The sequence below is a fragment of the Mustela putorius genome, unplaced genomic scaffold, assembly GCF_011764305.1.
Source record: "Mustela putorius furo isolate JIRA1106 unplaced genomic scaffold, ASM1176430v1.1 tig00000275_pilon_pilon_pilon, whole genome shotgun sequence".
In the NCBI taxonomy this organism is placed as follows: domain Eukaryota; kingdom Metazoa; phylum Chordata; class Mammalia; order Carnivora; family Mustelidae; genus Mustela; species Mustela putorius.
In genome coordinates this window covers 15320470-15338385 of record NW_025421341.1, presented here as the reverse complement: position 1 = coordinate 15338385, position 17916 = coordinate 15320470, and the positions used below count along the sequence as shown (strand labels likewise).

Below are 17916 nucleotides of genomic sequence, written 5' to 3'. Positions count from 1 at the left end.
TCCTCAAATAGACCCAGGTTCCCATTCGTGTCGGTTTGATAAAACTTCATGTCAACTGTGTGACAAGATATATATTCAAAGATAGCTAAAGCCAAACAGATAACATTTCACTCTGCTGCCAATTTAATTAGAAGTAAGGAAGATTTTCAAGTACCGAGGTAAATAAAATATTAGTCCAATTCAAATAGGCAACTTGCGAGGCATAGGGGTATTTGAAGGGGTACACAACATGGTCCTAATACTTGCTAGCCTAAGCCTGAGAGAGACTGCCAGGAATGAAATATTTTACAGTCCTATCAAATGAGGAAAATATTTCTGGAATATTTAATACAGTTTATAAATATTACATATTTAAAAGTTGGCCATAAAGTAATGGGTTCTATAAGTAACTCGCCATAAATAATTATTTGTAAGTATACTGTACATAATGGTATGTAAAATATGTTCAATGAAAGAAAAATTAACATACCTATATAATAATAAAGGAGTACATAACTGTATTTGCTCAAAGTTTGTGCTTTTTAATATTTTATATTATTAAAATTCATCTTCATTAAGTGAAAATTTCACCATTTTTCATTGGAATAACTGACATGGCCCTAACTCTATTCCCTGACCCTATTCCTCTCCATTATCAAAGTACCTGTATGTAAATACTGTATCTTAACTTTCACCACAGTTGAATTCATATTACATTTGGTTCTATTTATATATTCTGAACTTACCAACTGCAGATAACACATAATAAATATCTACATCTTATTCTGCATCTTGCATGGAAATGCTTCCTAACTTGAGTTGAATTAAATGTATGATGGGAAATATTCACACAACAAATGTCCCTTAAATGTCCCTTTAATGAAAACATTACAGGAATTATCTCATATTCCTTGGCCTATAAATTTTACTGTAATCAATGTGAAAAAGGGATACTTCCTACAAAATAAACTAAGTAACAGTTGTTTATTTGGCAGAAAAGCTACCAACAAAACTTTTCATGGCATTTGAGTTTTAATTCTATTGTGCACCATGAAGCATGAGAGGAAAAATAAGATTTAAAGCAGCTAGGAAGGACTACTGGGTTTTTTTGGGTTTTTTTTTTACACAACTAGTAGGGAATTTTAATTTAAAAGGTCAAATTTTCTTTATCTGTCATTACTTTAAAATCTTGCATTGATATCCTGGAAAGTAAGGAAACCAAAATAATAATAATGGTCCCTTGCATGCATAAATATGATTGAGCAGTAAAATGTCTTTTTTTTTTTTCTCTTTTCTCCTGCATTGCTGATGGATTTAAGCTGCACTTCCTGTGATTGATGGTGCGTATTTCTGCAATGGCTAGTCTGAGGGTAGGTAATAAGCTGTAACATAGGGCAAATAAAGGCCAATATAGAAAAATAGGTCATAAGTAGTTCTTTGCTCTGTAGTCTAACCAGTTTAGATATCTAGACATAGATGAAGAGCTCCTATGTTGACCATATAAAGACAAAGATGAGATAAAATAAAATAGATGATAGGTCAATACATTGATAGAGATTGAGATTCACGCATCTGCCTGTCAAATAAATAAATAAAATCTTTAAAAAAAAAAAGTTCTACCCATAAACAATGACAACAATACTAATGAAATACATTTACTGGAGATTCATTATGAATCTACCTTAAAAGACATTACTAAAAATTTACATGTATTAATCCTAAACCTTATAAGAACCCCCCAAGATATGTGTTATCATTTTCCAGTTTTCGGATGGAAAACCTGAGGACCCGTGTCTCCCACGAGTGTCTGTAACTGGTAAGTGGCAACACCAAGAGTAAAACCCAAGCTCATTTGGTTCCAAGGCTCATGCTCTCTCCAAGCTGACTAAATGCAAGCAGAAATAAAGCCCTTGGTTGGGGAGGGAAGAGAGTAACTGTCAGAGACTGGGGGTCTCCATTCCTTTCTTTCATCTTATACTGAGGAGCGCTCCATCTTTGAAGATGGATTAATCAAAAGCTAATTTTAATTTCAAATACCATAAAAAGGAAAATTATGAAAAGTCTAAAGCCCCTAAAAGCTTAGACCATTTCAATATAATCAAAGAGGGCTTCATATTCCAATTTTAAACTTTACAGCTAGATGTGACATGGATCTTCTAGTCCAGCCCCTTCTTTTTAGACATGTAGAAAGTGAGGTCTAAGGAGGGCAAAGCCACAGTGTGTGTGGACAGATTAAAATTAAATTCTTAACCTCAGTGCAGTGGACTTTTTGGTATGCCACTTTATATCATGTTATTTTCTAGATTTGATTATAAAACACATTATAGCTCAATTATTTATGAAAATGTGTTTTTCGTATGTGTAAATATATTATACACCCACATATATAGCTTCTCCTTTTAATTAGAAGCTTTTAAGATCCATTAAGTGGTCATGTAACAAATGCCTTATGTTAGTAGTCAGAGAGATGTTGAAACACCATGGAGGAAATGAAATTCCCATATATCCTTTAATCAGGAACCCAGTATCTAGGAAACCTGAAGACTTTCAAGGATATTAAATATTTGACAAAATAGCTGAGAATAAGAATAAATAGAGGAGTAAACCAAAGACTCACCTCTCCCACACTTTTCATAGAGCTACCAATTCGGCTAGATGTTCCATGAAAACGATCAAGATCCCAGCGAGGAATCTTAGTAACCATATAATCCAGGCTAGGTTCAAAGCAGGCTGATGTTTTCCCTGATACAACATTCTTGATTTCTGGAAGTGGGATTCCTAGGGCAATCTTTGCAGCAATAAATGCCAGTGGGTAGCTATAAAAGAGGAGATTTTTTTTTTTTTTCTTTCAGCAATTAGCATTAAAAGCAGCCCAAGACATAAATTGGTCTTAGAAATTCTGGTATTATTCCACATCAGTATGTAAAACACATCTGGTTCTCTCTTCTGTATGAAGACTTAATAGCCACTTATAAAATAGTGTGGGTCATGATAAAGTAGAGAGGCACGGATCACAAAAGAATTCACTCTCTATGCCTGACATTCAGGGCAACAGCTGACAACCTTCACCTCTTTAATCCAAAATCAATGACTTCCTTGATAAGGTGCTCACTTTTGTAGAGCCTCGGCTAAGATAAGAATCTGAAAAATATTATTTTGAAAAGATATATAGATGTCTGCACCTAGGAAGACAGGAAGACTTAGCTGGTATTATGGGGTATGCAATGGTCAGAAAATGTAGTCATTGCAAGCTAAGGTCCTTGCTTTGTCTCCAAATTATTTCTGAGCTTGGGACTCCTTACAAAACTAACATTGTAGTAACTTAACTAGATAGTTTTGATAATTATATTTGAGGAAATAATTCAAAGAACTGTAGGATTACATATGATTCTTTAATATATCTCCTCCATCTGACAGATGAGGAAATTGATAGAGACAATAAATGATGTGTCCAAAGTCAATAGGAGAATTGGAAGGAGAACACAGGTCTCCTGACTCTTGCTCAGGGCAACACTGCACTGGCACTCCACGCAGCACTGTGGAGCCATATTAAGCAAAAATGCCATGAAATTTAAATGCCATGTGCTAAGTATATTAATAGAAAAAAGTACTAGTTAATGTTCCCTCCAATTATGCTCACTGGCAGTTTTTAAATGGGTAGCAAATTCATTTATCTGGTTGCAATATTTATCTATAGAAAAACCCTACAGTGTTTGGTCCTGTGGAGTTTGGCTAAAATAAAACAATTTATTGAATGTTTGAATCAAGTAAACTATACTAGTTACCTACCATGTACTAAACACCTGAAGAAACCAGTTGAGGACTAAAATTGAGAATTAATTCTCACTTTTTAACAATATCTGCAAAGTGCAATTAGGAAGCAGATTTTTTGCAGCCTGCTTTGACCACCCAGATTTTGATTAGTTTATGATTAGCCAGCAAACAAAGCCAGCTAGCAATATCATTTGCCTCAATCTGGCAGCAAGCTCATTAATAAGCATGTCCTTAGGGTCCTAAATGATTTGCAGCCAGCATACAGAAACGGGGACTGTAGCTTGTAAATGCAGCTCAGTCTTCCACTAGCTGTCAGTTTTCCAAAACTATCTGTGAAGAATCTGCAAACACATGGTCAATCATTCTGATCTTACCCAGTGGCCTTTGAGGCCAGGGCAGAGCTTCGGGACAATCTGGCATTCACTTCAATGATGCAGTATTCCATTGAGGTAGGATGCAGGGCAAACTGAATGTTGCATTCACCCACAATGCCCAGGTGGCGAACAACATTGATTGAAGTACGTCGCAACATCTGAAACTCTGCATTGGAGAGGGTCTGGGCAGGGGCCACGACAACTGAATCACCTGTACATCGAGCAACACTTGTTATTTGGTACCATATCTGAATAACTAACTTTAGTGACTTAAATTTATTTGTGTGATACAAGACACAGATTAGTCTAAAGGACTGTTGGGAAAATTACTGTCTCGATGGGGTACATAAAAGGCACAGCAGATACTCTCCCCTCTGATTCTTGTTTTGCCTGTATTACTCTGAAACATTATTGACAGAAACCCCTCTAACCTCTCCCAAGTTCATCTAGCTATCAAGGCCTCAGTCATCTACTGACCAGATTGACATTAACTTCTTCAATCTTCAATCAAACTCTTCATCTCAAAATCTCTCTCTCTCTCTCTCTCTCAAGTTCTCCCTTCTGTAAATGATCATCTTCTCTTCACTCAGACTGGCTCATCCCTCAGTGTTCCACATCTCATCCCTTTCCATTGTCTCACCCCTCTCGAATCATAGCCCTTGTATATTCAATCTCTTAGTCTTTAGCCACCATCCCTCCTGCCCACAAACACGCTCAGATTTCCTGCCCCCCACACCGCCAGTCAGAAGAACATCTCTTTATTCTTCACCTGACTAAACTTCTTGAAAGTTTCCCAATTCTGTGTATCCCTCATTGCCATAGAGTTCTTTTCAATATGGCTCCCATAAACAACTTTGCATTGAAACTGTCCTCTTGAACGTCCAAAAACCCACATTAAATTCCTAATTCTTGACATTTCACATTTGATAAAGCCAAAACCAAAGCTCTTTTGTGAAATATTTTCTTGCGTTGGCTTACTTGTGTACTACCCTGGTTTTCTTCCTACCACTCCCTTCCTTCTCTTCCACACTAACCCTTCCTCTTACTCATGCCCTGTAAATCTAAACAGGTCCCAAGTTCAGCCCTTGACCCTACTGTCTTTCTTTCTATGTCTATGCCCTTGAATACTTAGTCTATGCCTCCAGCTTCAGTTATGGCCTTCACACCAATGACTCCCATGACTTTTATCAACATCTTTATTTGTATCCCCCTTTCTTGAATTCCAGCTCCATAGTATCAACCCTCTTCTTGAGAATTCCACGCATGCCTCAAAGTTAGCATTTCTATATCCTAAGTCATCCCTTTTGCCCTCTCATCTAACTAGTTCCTCTTCCTAAAAAACTTATTTCTCCTATTTCTATTACTTGTGGCTATTTGTTTTATTCACCTGGTAACTAATATCTTCATCTGATTTAAGCCTTCTTATCCTCATTTTTTACTTTTCAACAGCAAGTCTTACAGATTTTACCACCACTACATTCCTTACATATAACCTCTTCCTCAAATGAAATCAGGATAATACGTGCCTTACTTCATAGGGTTTTTGAGAAGATCAAAATTAATGTGAGGTTATTTTCAGTACTAAGAAATACGATTTTGTGTAAAATTTTATCACTAGTCTGTCAGCTAAGAACAGTAATTTAAAGAAAAGACCTTAGTAAAGACATCTGTGGGTCATCAGAAGCATGAACTGAAGGCATTACTGTAATTCCTCAAGATTCTTTGCCTACCTGTATGAACACCCATGGCATCGACATTTTCCATGTTACAGACAGTGACACAATTATCATCAGCGTCTCGGACCACTTCATATTCTATTTCTTTCCAACCTGTCACTGACTTCTCCACCAGAATCTGGTTGGTCATAGCAAAGGCCTAGAAATTGGTGACAAAAGACACCATAGAGTCAGAAAAGGCACTGGTTTAGACATGGATAGTTGGCAAAATGCCCTGGCCTAAATTCTGGTCAGCATCGAAGTCTGAAGCCTGGTCTCCGTCCTCCTCCATGCTCCAGAAGGCACAATATGTCAGAAATTCAGTGAGGTACTAGGAATAGCATCCTGCAGTGAATACGCTTGATTTACATTATTGAAGCTTGCCATTCAAAGTGCTGATATGACATTAAATCAAACTAATTTAGGAAAAAGAGAAAATAATTGAGCAATCAGGCAGAGGGAAATGGAATTATTTCAGCAGCAAGGCTTCTGTAAAACCAGAAAATGTGATAAGTGCGAATAAATATAGAAAAATAAGTCTAAAGACTCTGGTTTTCTCTAAAATAGCTGAGAGTGTTTTGTACAGTGACATACACAATAAAAGTCAGTTGATGTTGATGAGGAGAAGAAAGGAGATAATGATGGTTGTAAACAGTTAGCCAAGATGGCATATGAAACTTGGGAATTAGAAGAATCATATGCGACTATTATTATGGTTAATCACCACCTAAGTGCTTAAATACCCTGAGTCATATATCATGTGTGCCTGATTAAACAGATATGAATTAGTATAATTATCATTTCGTATTTATTGCGTACCCAATGGTGGATAGAATACTGAACCCAAAATATGAAAGAGACTGTCTCTGACCTTAGGACATTTAGTGTCTGAATATCCAAGACAGAATTGGCCCCCTTTGTCTTGTAGTATTTTTGATTTGCAACAGCAGCGAGAAAGGAAGAGAAAGCAATTGGGGAAAGTACTTTGAATTTTTTCTAATTATTAGCAGGAAGTATAATGAAATAACTCAGTGTTAGTTGGGGGTGTGTGTGTGCGCTTAATGTGTCTCAACACTATCTTTTTAACCTCAGTCAACACTACAGGCTCTCCCATGTCCAACTGAAAATGTAACACATTTGTCCCCACAGCTGCCTGATGATGAGGTTTTCAAAGTGGTTAGAAATCTCTGTAGCCAGCATGAACAATTTAATAATGATTCATCTGTCATTAGAATTGCATGCTAAAAGAGGAAGTCTGGGAAACAAAGGGTATGGATTGGGGAAAGCTCTCTGCATTCTAATGGACCGGGCTGGATGTTTGGACACAAGGACAATTGAGATCAAATTCACCTGTTGCCTCAACTTCCTTCTTTCCAGTCTTAGATTTTATACAAAGACGAATTTTGAGACCTAGATGAGTTAATACTACTTCGAAAGGTGCTAAATATAATCTCAAGAGAATAAGGAGTACTTTAAGAATTAATGATAAAAATAATTATTTGAATGGAAAAGCTATGTTTTTCAAAAAAAAAAATCCAATTCACTATTATTATTTTAAGGAATTTAAATAGTTAAAAACTATTCCATTCCGAAATTGTTTTCACTGTAAACCTTTTCAGACAATTCAGTATTCAGAATTTTTACACTCTAAAAATATATTTTTAATAGAGAATAAGTATACATGAATACTAGTATTGAAAATATTGAGAACATCTAATATACCAGAGGGAAAAAAAATTGCCTCTATAAACACGTCTTTTCTTTAAATACATGATTCATAACTCCAGAATGGAAACAAGAAATATTTATATTGGGGCGCCTGGGTGGTTCAGTGGGTTAAAGCCTCTGCCTTTGGCTCAGGTCATGATCCCAGGGTCCTGGGATCAAGCCCTGCATGGGGCTCTCTGCTCAGCAGGGAGCCTGCTTCCTCCTCTCTCTCTGCCTGCCTTTCTGCCTACTTGTGATCTCTGTCTGCCAAATAAATAAATCAACAAAATCTTAAAAAAAAAAAAAAAAGAAAGAAAGAAAGAAATATTTATATTGATATATTTTCCTTTTGGGGGTTTTGTTTTGGCAACTTTAGAAACACTAAATCCAAGCTGATAACAAGTAAGTTTGTCATTATAGATGTTTAAATATATTTAATTTTATTTATCTGTTCTCAAAATCCTATGACAATTCAAGGGCTGCACTTTGTTTCATACTAAAGAGTAAATAATAACAGATAGTATTTACTCAGAACTCTCCAAAGTAACTCCTTTTTTTTTTTTTAAGATTTTTATTTATTAATTTGACAGACAGATCACAAGTAGGCAGAGAGCTAGGCAGAGAAGGAGGAGGAAGCAGGCTCCCCGCTGAGCAGAGAGCCCAATGCCATGCTCTATCCCAGGACCCTGAGATCATGACCTGAGCTGAAGACAGAGGCATTAACCCACTGAGCCACCCAGGCGCCCCTGCAAAGTAACTCTTAAAATAATCCTGTGAGATTCATGTCCACAACCATCAAGGTACACGGGCCTCTTGGCTCTACACATATTCATTCATTCAGCCAGCAATCACTGAGACCCCTACTACCAGGCATTGTTCTATTTTGTAAGGAGAGAGCACGGGCAAAATTCTTTGCTTTTGTGGAGGATGTTTTCTTTGATAATGTCTAATTTATTTTTTGGAACACATCTTAATTTTCTTTTTAATACTTAAGAATGTATTTGTTTAATGTATTCAGTAATATATTAAAATTATTTTGATAGAACACAAATTTTGAAAACTCAGATCTCACTTTTGCTTAGATGAGTGTGCAGCAGTTGGTAGGGAGAGCTCATTCATTCGTGATACCAAAAGGTTTATACTGTATATATTTTAAACACCTGACTTTGAGGAAAAGCCAAATTACTCAATGTGTTTTGTTTCACTTTAGATGTCATCTGTGTCATATTATTTCAAAAAATAGTAGAAAATAGGACATCACATTCACTTTTTTTAATCACTAAAATATATTTTAGCATCATGTGTATTTGGGAGCAGATTCTGAAGCAGAGAGAGATGGAATTGAATTGAGTTTATGGCGCTGAAATCAAATAGTACAGTAAAGATCAAGTGACTATCATCAGTTAGTATGATCACCGATAGTCAGAGTGACCATCAGTTTTCCTAGGATCTTCTGGATTAATGCTGTGTTCCAATGTAAATAACTGTACTGCATTTCCCTTCCAAAGGTACCATCTTTTGGATACTTTTAGAAAACATGACAGTGGTTTAATAATAGAGAAAAGGTCATTTCTCATCTACATAACTTCCTCTAACTGAAAGGGCATATCGAATCCATTTTCTTGGTTGGTAAGAATTTGGTCTGTGAAAATACAAACCTTTGTACTGAGGTCCAGTAAGGTCTCCTTAGTGGGACAGATGCCGGAGCCTAAACCACCCAGAGCATAGGCAGAACGGATCATCACTGGGTAGCCAATGGTGTCTGCTGCTTTTAGAGCATCTTCGATCTAGCAAGGAGAAAGATTCAAAGTCTTAAAAGCTGACCACACTAGCAGAAAAGACCATATCAAGAAAGTATAGCAATTCAGGTAAGTCAGTTTCTTTGGGAAGAATGACTACAGAAATGCTCTATTATTCTTTCATTTCCTTCTGAAAAAGAAGTAAAGTTTTACAAATTTAAAGTAAAAAATCCTATTTTTTTTAATACACAGCAAAGGCTTTCATTTATCTTTTTATTGTAAATTTTGTTCTGTCATATAAAAAAAAAAAAATGAAACAATGGCCCAAACTGAAATAATCATTATGAATTTGAGAATGGGAGCCATATTGAATTTTTAAATTCAATTTAAAAGTCTTCATCTCTTAATGATACAAGGGTTTCTACTGCCAAAATGAACTTGATATTACTGCAACAGGCCATTAGGAATACTGTACAGAAAGAGGGTTTTCATTTTTCAAGTTCAGTCAGAGAGTAGTCCCAGAAGCTTGGATTTTTTTTTTTTTTCAAACTTACAGAATACAACATATGGTGGCTATATTTTTCTGTCATGGAATATTATTACACTACCAATGGGAATGTAATTACACCTTTCCCATATGCCTGTTTCTCATCCTGAGGAAGCAAGGACATAATTAAATCTGGCAATGAAAGAATAAATGTATGGCAGGAGCTTTCCAAATGTTCAGCAGAGCTATCCTGGGACTATTCCTGACTGACAGCTCTGCAACATAGTATGTACTTGGTAGCATTCTTTTCTGAAAAGTGCGTGGTCCATTTTAGTTGTCCCAGCAGTACTTGCCCTGTTTCCTAAGAATTTGCCTACTTTTGCAATGGGAAAGTTGCATTTAAAAAACTGCCTCCAGAACCCCCACTTCATTGACCACATGTCTGAAAACAGGAATAAAGTCAGGGACAGAAACAGATATATAGCAAACCAACTTTATCTTGGTGCCTTGTAATAGCCTATCAATAGGCACAGGCTACAGTTGAAAATAATTAACAAAAAGAAGAAATCATCTTTCCTCCCTAAACATCTAAGCCACACGTTTCTTAGTCATGAATCTCATTGATTAGATCCAGTGGCTTTTTCTAGATGATTTCATTTTTAAATGTTCATTCCATTCTAACAAGAAAATTTCAATCCAGTCATTCCCCACTGGCAAACCATTTGCACATACAAGATATGTAACGGGTCCCAGAAAGCAAAAATCACTTTGGCATTGTAAGTTGACATGGCCCTTTGTTTTACGTCAGGAGATCTGATAGTCAATGGCACTTCAACCACTGATAAACCACTTGGTCTCCGGGCTTTTGCTTCCCTTTTCATAAAATATTAATACCTATCCCAAACATTTCAGCATGGAAAGCTGCAATTAATACACAAAGTTTCTGAAGTACTAACACATTTCTGGAAGATAATACATGCAAATATAATAATTTAACTATCATTTTTAGGCATGACAAACCACTCTCCCTATAACACAAGACAAATAACAGTCTTGTTTCTCCAGAACAAAGATTCCTTACTGATTCCACGGCAAAGCTTGGAGCAATCTTTTCATTAATTTCATTTAGTTTGTCTGAGAACAGCTGCCTGTCTTCTGTGAACATAATGGATTCAACTGAGGTCCCCAGGACTTTCACGCCATACTCCTTGAGTACACCTCTCTTGAATAGTTCCACTCCTACAGAAGAACCAAATATAATCAGTTTTTAAAATCTCAAACTCTTATGTCTTTTTTAACAGACACCTGAAATACAACTTTTTTGAACCTTAAAATTAGCTCCAGGAAGCCACCTCAGTCCACAATAGAAGGGTGCTTAAGATTTAAAAAAAAAAAAAAAAAAAAAAAAATTGAAAGAGAAATTCTGAAAACACTTAAGCAAAATATGTTGCTGGTGACATTACTTATATTACCACCTTCTCCAAATGGTTTTTATTATCTCAATAATAAAAATCACAGGACACAGTAAACCTCTAAATCTTAGGATATTCCCTTTCCTTCTAAGGTCCAATCTTATAATGAGATTCTCTTATTTAAATAATCCTAGTGAATATAAAAGTCTTAGCCCAAGTCAGATGGCATGTTAATGGAAACATTATTTTGATGATCTTTAACCCAGATAGATACAAAATAATGTTTCCACTAACATGCCATCTGACTTTAGCTAAGACTTTTATATTTGATATTTAAATTATTACATCAACTTCTTACTCCAACTAGCTCATGAGATTCTCATTCATGATCCAGCTCCAAAGATTTGAAGTCTTGAAAAAAGGACAGAGTACTGGGTTCAGCAGATGCATGAAGGGGTGGTAGAGAGACTGATCTATGTGATCATGAGAATATGTGTGAAAGCCAAATGCTACTGGGCCAACAGGTAAGAGCACAAAGCATTTAATCAATGTTAATTCTCATTTTTTATATATAATAGTCCTCAGGGTTTTGCTGGTCAAGAGAAAAGCAATATGCTGAAATGGAGCAGGGAGCTCTCCCCTGGCCACCCCAGAGCATTAAAGTACCTCAGCTGTTTTGTGAAATAAACCAGTAATATTTATCACATGACATTTTCAGGTGGCTGTTTGCTAAATGCTTCCTCACACATTAAAGAAAAGCTTTTACGAACACACAGAGCATAATTGTTAGAGTCAAAAAAATATTACACATAAGTGCATGGACCAAAACTCTGCAATTAAACTTAAAAGAACTCACCACAGTTCAGAGCTGTCTGGCCACCCATGCCTAGAATTAATCCATCTGGCCGTTCCGCCTTAATGACCTCTGTGACAAACTGAGGGGTGATGGGGAGAAAGTAGACAGTATCTGCTTGCTTCAAGCCCACCTCGTTGGTTTGCACTGATGCAATATTTGGGTTCATCAGGACGGTTTTAACATTTTCTTCCTGAAAGAAATAAAAGGATCCAAAATCTGAACATATGCTCTAAAGGAGAGAATCACCATATTCAACTGAAGGGTCTGTATTGGGTGACAAAACTTTTAGGTTAGTTTGTGGGCTATCGAGATCAGTAATAGGACTAATGAATATAATGGAGGGTAAAGGAAGACAAACGTCTGGTGAGAGGAAAGAAAAAATTCCTTGAAAATAGAACTATTCAAAAAGAACTGGTTACCTCACAAGGTTCACCCTGAACTCCTTGCTAGAAGTATCAAGCAAAACTGGAGTTGATTTCTATAGAATTTGACTAGAGGTCTATGAATACTACTGAGTTGGCTGTAAAAGACTAAAATATTTTTAAAACTTAAAAATTAATAAAATATAAAATGGAACCAGAGGCAACATCCAAGAAGTTTCCCTTTCCAATGTTTGTCAGAGACCAACATGGAGTGTACATGTAAAATACCAGATGATGTATTCCCTTACTGGAAGCACTGGGAGCCTTCTGCTGGATTCCATCTTTTTAGATTTTCATGACTGCTATAGTGCTTTAACAAAGGGGCTTATACATAACTTTTTATACATACTACATTAAAAGAAAATGACCATATGACAAAAAATAAAATAAAATAAAATAAAAATGTCACGTGTCTGCGTGTGTATAAATGTATTCATAGCTCTATCTTATTTCTGACATCTGCAGAGATCTCAAAAATAATTCCTCATGTAGGCTATGAAAAGGATAAATAGCTTTATAACCTGGGATAAGGGTGATACAAAATAATTGTTATAAAATATGGCCATCTGTCTCTTATTATTTTACCTATTACCAGGTCAATTTAGAACCCTCCTAATACATCAACAAAATACTCAGATGAGAGTATAGAAATCATCCTTGAAAGCCCTATATGTCCTTGGGGAAGGATCTGAATGAAATATTAAATATATTTCATATTACTTTATACTCAGTGCCTTAAAACTTATAATATACTTTTTTATCAATTTATTTGATTTTTATAAAAAGACTACAAGAGAAATCTCTACCTCACAGATGAAAAAACTGACATTCAATAAGGTTAAATGACTTGCCAAAGATCTTCTAGCTGATCAAATGGTAAAATTAGGATTCTAATCCAAGTCTTGTGATTCAAGTTCTAGCCCTTTCTTCCATCTGAGTCATCTCTCAAGATTTTAAGAAAGCAGTTTTCAAAAAGTGTTATTAAGAAATTTTTGAACAAATACATACAGATAAGCAAATCCATTTAAAATATAGGGTGGATTTTTTTAATTAACATATAATATATTATTTGTTTCAGGGGTATAGGTCTGTGAATCATCAGTTTTACACAATCCACAGCACTAACAATAGCAGATATCACATACTCTACCCAATGTCCATAACCCAGCCACCCTATCTCTTCCCCACCCCCTGCTTCCAGCAACCCTTAGTTTGTTTCCTGAGATTAAGAGTCTCTTATGATTTGTCTCCCTCCCTGGTCCCATTTTGTTTCATGGAATTTAAATAAAGTCCAAACTAAGAACACATCATCAATAGAAGTTACAGAAGGTCTCACTACTAGAGAAAATCACCAAAAGTTTTAAATATATTTGTATTTTCCTGAATGTGTTTATACAATGGATATAACTATTTTTGTAAATCAAATTATATAAGTAAAGTTTCCATAAATGACTGTGATGAGTGTCCATATATTTTAAAACTAAAAATTATTTCAAACTATTTTAATACATTTTTATTATTTTTTTTCTAATATAGTTCTGTCTACAATACATGCACCATCTGATTATTTTTAAATATTTAGCCCATAGGGGTGTTGTGTGGCTCAGTCAGTTCAACGTCTGCCTTAGGCTCAGATCATGATCCGCAGTCCTGGAATTGAGCCACGAGTGGGGCTCTCTGCTCAGTGAGGAGTTTGCTTCTCCCTCTCCCTCTGTCTGCCACTCCCCTTGCTCATGCTCTCCCTCTCTGTCTGTCTGTGTGTGTGTCTCTCTCTCCTTCTGTGTCAGATAAATAATAACAACTAGCATGGAGGACATGGGGAGATAGAGAAGAGAAGGGAGTTGGGGGAAATTGGAAGGGGAGGTGAACCATGAGAGACTATGGACTCTGAAAAACAATCTGAGGGGTTTGAAGTGGCGGGGGGGTGGGAGATTGGGGGAGCCAGGTGGTGGGTATTATGGAGGGCACGGATTGCATGGAGCACTGGGTGTGGTGAAAAAACAATGAATACTGTTCTCCTGAAAATAAATAAATCAATTTAATTTTTAAAAAAATAAAAATTTAAAAAAATTTAAAAATAATAATAATAAAATCTTTAAAATAAATAAGTAAATAAGTAAATAAATATTTAGTCCACAAATTCATTTCTACTAACTTCCTCATTAATCATAATACTATCACAAATAATTTCTATTTGGTTAAAATATATAACTTCACCTAACAAATGTAAGGCACATAAAAATATATAGGCTATGAAAATATTAATTCTTTATAAAGCTACCAACTAGAATAAAAAACCATAGGCTGCTTAATTGTATTTATAAAACCTGAACACACTTACATTGTATTCTAACCAATCTAAACCACGGGACATCCGCTAATTATATAAAAGGAAATTGAATCATAATACAATAAAATAAAGTACTCCTTGAAAACGTGCACAAAAAACATATGTGTGTATGTGTGTGTACTCATGCATGTATGGAAAAGGGCAATAAAATATAAAAATATATGGAAAGAAGAGTAACTAACCGGGGGCTGCATTCTATTTTTTTCAACAGAACTGTCAGGTGAAAATCTTTGTGTATAGCGTACGAATACAACAAAATGGAAAAAGAAAAATTCTGGCCAATTGTTTCTCTGTGTTTGTTGTCCTAGTCTCCCGCCACCTTGTCTGTGTGGCTTTCTCCTAGCCAGGTCTCTGGTGCATGGCTTGACACTACAAAGCCAGAGGCAAAGTCACAGAAAGCTCACATTGTCCCTGGATGGCTGATTAGCACCAAAATGAGGACTATCCAAGGAAATAAGGACACCAAAGAGAAGCCAAGTTAGCTCTTTCTTAGAAATACCTTACATATACAGTGAAATTTTTCTAAAGGTTTGTTTTGCTGACAAAGGGTTGGAGAGATCTTGAAAGACTTCAAAGGAACAGGGAGGGTGTTTTTCCCAATGTTGAGTATCCAATCCTCATTTCTACATGATAATCCGCCAAATTATTCTATTCAGTCATCAACCCAAGTCATAAATGGTTAAATTGGGTCCCCTAGTGACAGGTAATAACTTCTAAAGCTGGGCAAAAGTCATCTGCTGCCTTTGCTCCATCAACTTAATCTTGCCATGTCAACCACAGAGATGCCTGAAGCATCCTCTAGAACATTTACAATATCTTACAGCACCAAGGATCCCCAAATTCCCTCTTTCACACAAAAGACAAATATATTTTAAATGCTCACTGCCTCAAAAGAAATGAGCAACATCTGTAAACATGGCTTTTTATGTTTTCAGTACAAATTGGTGGTAACAGGTAATTTTGGAGATCACTCTCACGTTCTTGATTTACAGGCGTGCAAAAAAGTTTGAGACAGTAGAAGATTTCACATGTGGTCTAAATTTCTTCAATGTAAGATGTGTGAGAAACTGTTAAGGAAATCAATTACAGTGACTTTGAAAAGAGGTAGTGTCATAAATCTAAATTATGAAATACTAATTAGACTCATTAAAGGAGTATATTAGTTCTTACAGAAACCTCTCACCTTCATGGCTTTTACAGCTTGTGATCCCGAGTAATCAAATTCACCTGCCTGACCAATGGACAGACCTCCCGATCCTAAGATAAGGACTTTGGAAACCTGTAAGCAATAAGAAAATGGCATTGCTCTGATTAGCAAGATGGGGAAAAGAGGCAATTTCAAGAGCAGGGAAGACTATCTATATTGTCCAGGTTTACATCGTGATTTAAAGTACAATGTTTCAAAAAACACATGAAGAAAAAGGCTAACATTTTAAATTCAAATTCAATTAAGTAACATATAATGTACTATTTCTTTCTGCAGCACAGGTCTGTGATTCATCAGGAAAAACACAAACAATTTAAAAATCTCTCATTTCAAAGCAATTTCCAATGGTCATGAAGTTTTTTTCACTTAGGTAAAAAATTTTGAGAAGAGGTCTACATTTTATTTAAAGATACATAAATATCTAAAAATTACTACATAAATATATATGAAAATCTACACATCTATGTGTGTGTGTGTTTGTGTGTGTGACAAGAATCTCTCTAAAACTTAAATGTATTACATTCAATACTCCGTTGGTTTCTTCTAGATAAAGCAGGACTCTGGGCCTTCCATAACAAATGAATGAAAACACAGAAGACAAGGGGCCCATGGATGCACCTTCATATTCACATTTTCACCTTTACTGTTTGTGCCAGAAATATTTACAGAAAAATGCAAGACGAAAAAGCTCATGTCTTGACAATATACTGACATTCTATAAATCATACATAGGATTCCAAGCAAATAATGATTCTTCTTATTTTTTAGCCCCAAGTGCTAAAGACTTCAGTGGAGAAAGATATTCCTGGTCACTGCAAAAGACAAGGACTTGAGAAGCTTGGTTTGCCTCAACAAATGCTTATTGGATGCCTACCACATGCGAAGGTGCTGCAAAATCCCAAATTATATCTTTTTTCCCCACCATTAAGAAAAAAAAAAGCATCTGAAGAACGTGAGTTGAGGTTCTGAGAAGAACACTATGCAGGAAGTACATGGGTTCTTTGCTTACCAAGAACCCACAATTTGATTCCACACGGAGTGGGTGGGCTACCTCCATCATTTCCATCTGAGGACAAGAGGCTACCATGGAAATCCTTAAAACAGGTCATCCAACTCAAATTATCATTTCATGTAAACATTCAATTCAATTACCTTTATTTATAAAAAGCCAATCTGTATATATATACTTGAAACTATATACACATTCTTCTAAATTTTATGTAATAATCATGTGGGTATATATGTAGTGTAACTTTGAAGGAAATGTGTAGAAATCTTATCATACTAACCTATACATTCACACAAAGAAGGACTCAAGTTTGTGCTATAGTACTCCTTATCTATTTGCTCTTAATAGGTAAAATCATATTTTTCTATTCACGATGACCAATAATAATTCTTTTAGTTGAAATAAAATTTCTGTCACCTATAATGAATGATTCTGTAATCTGAACTGTATCTGAATCATACCTAAAACTATAGTATATTAAGTAACAGAATGTGTCAAATTGTAAACTAAAATCCTATTGTTTATTAAATTATTGTATTACAAATTTCTAGAAGCAAACTGTAAAAGGTATAATTTTAAATCAAAAACATGAAAATTCCAGTGAACACACCAAGAACAGACCAAACAATTAGATGCTAAAATAATGGGTAATTAAAATATTACCAGTAGTCTTTTACAGACATTAAAATGGTTAACATCATTCATTTAAAAAATTATCATATGATAGAGAAAAAATCAAAAATACACAAACCAGAAAGGAATCCACATATACTGACCTCAACTCGAGATGCAACCAGAGCTGGTTTTGGTAGAACAGATGTAATTGTGGTACCTTTCCCTTTCTTTATCAGTGAGAAAAAAGAATCAAACAGGTACTGGAAAAAA

At 35.5% G+C, this 17916-nt stretch overlaps 1 protein-coding gene across 1 annotated transcript in view; it reads right to left on the bottom strand.

Annotated features, from left to right (window-relative positions):
* CPS1 (carbamoyl-phosphate synthase 1) overlaps positions 1-17916 on the bottom strand; it is a 123607-nt gene that overhangs the window by 65499 nt on the left and 40192 nt on the right. The window contains exons 12-19 of the mRNA XM_004767015.2: positions 17808-17906; positions 15999-16094; positions 12044-12233; positions 10857-11014; positions 9208-9336; positions 5858-6002; positions 4128-4338; positions 2597-2795 (exon numbers count right to left, since the gene is read on the bottom strand). Coding sequence (XP_004767072.1) covers positions 2597-2795; positions 4128-4338; positions 5858-6002; positions 9208-9336; positions 10857-11014; positions 12044-12233; positions 15999-16094; positions 17808-17906 — 1227 coding nt within the window. The remainder of the gene's footprint in view (positions 1-2596; positions 2796-4127; positions 4339-5857; positions 6003-9207; positions 9337-10856; positions 11015-12043; positions 12234-15998; positions 16095-17807; positions 17907-17916) is intronic.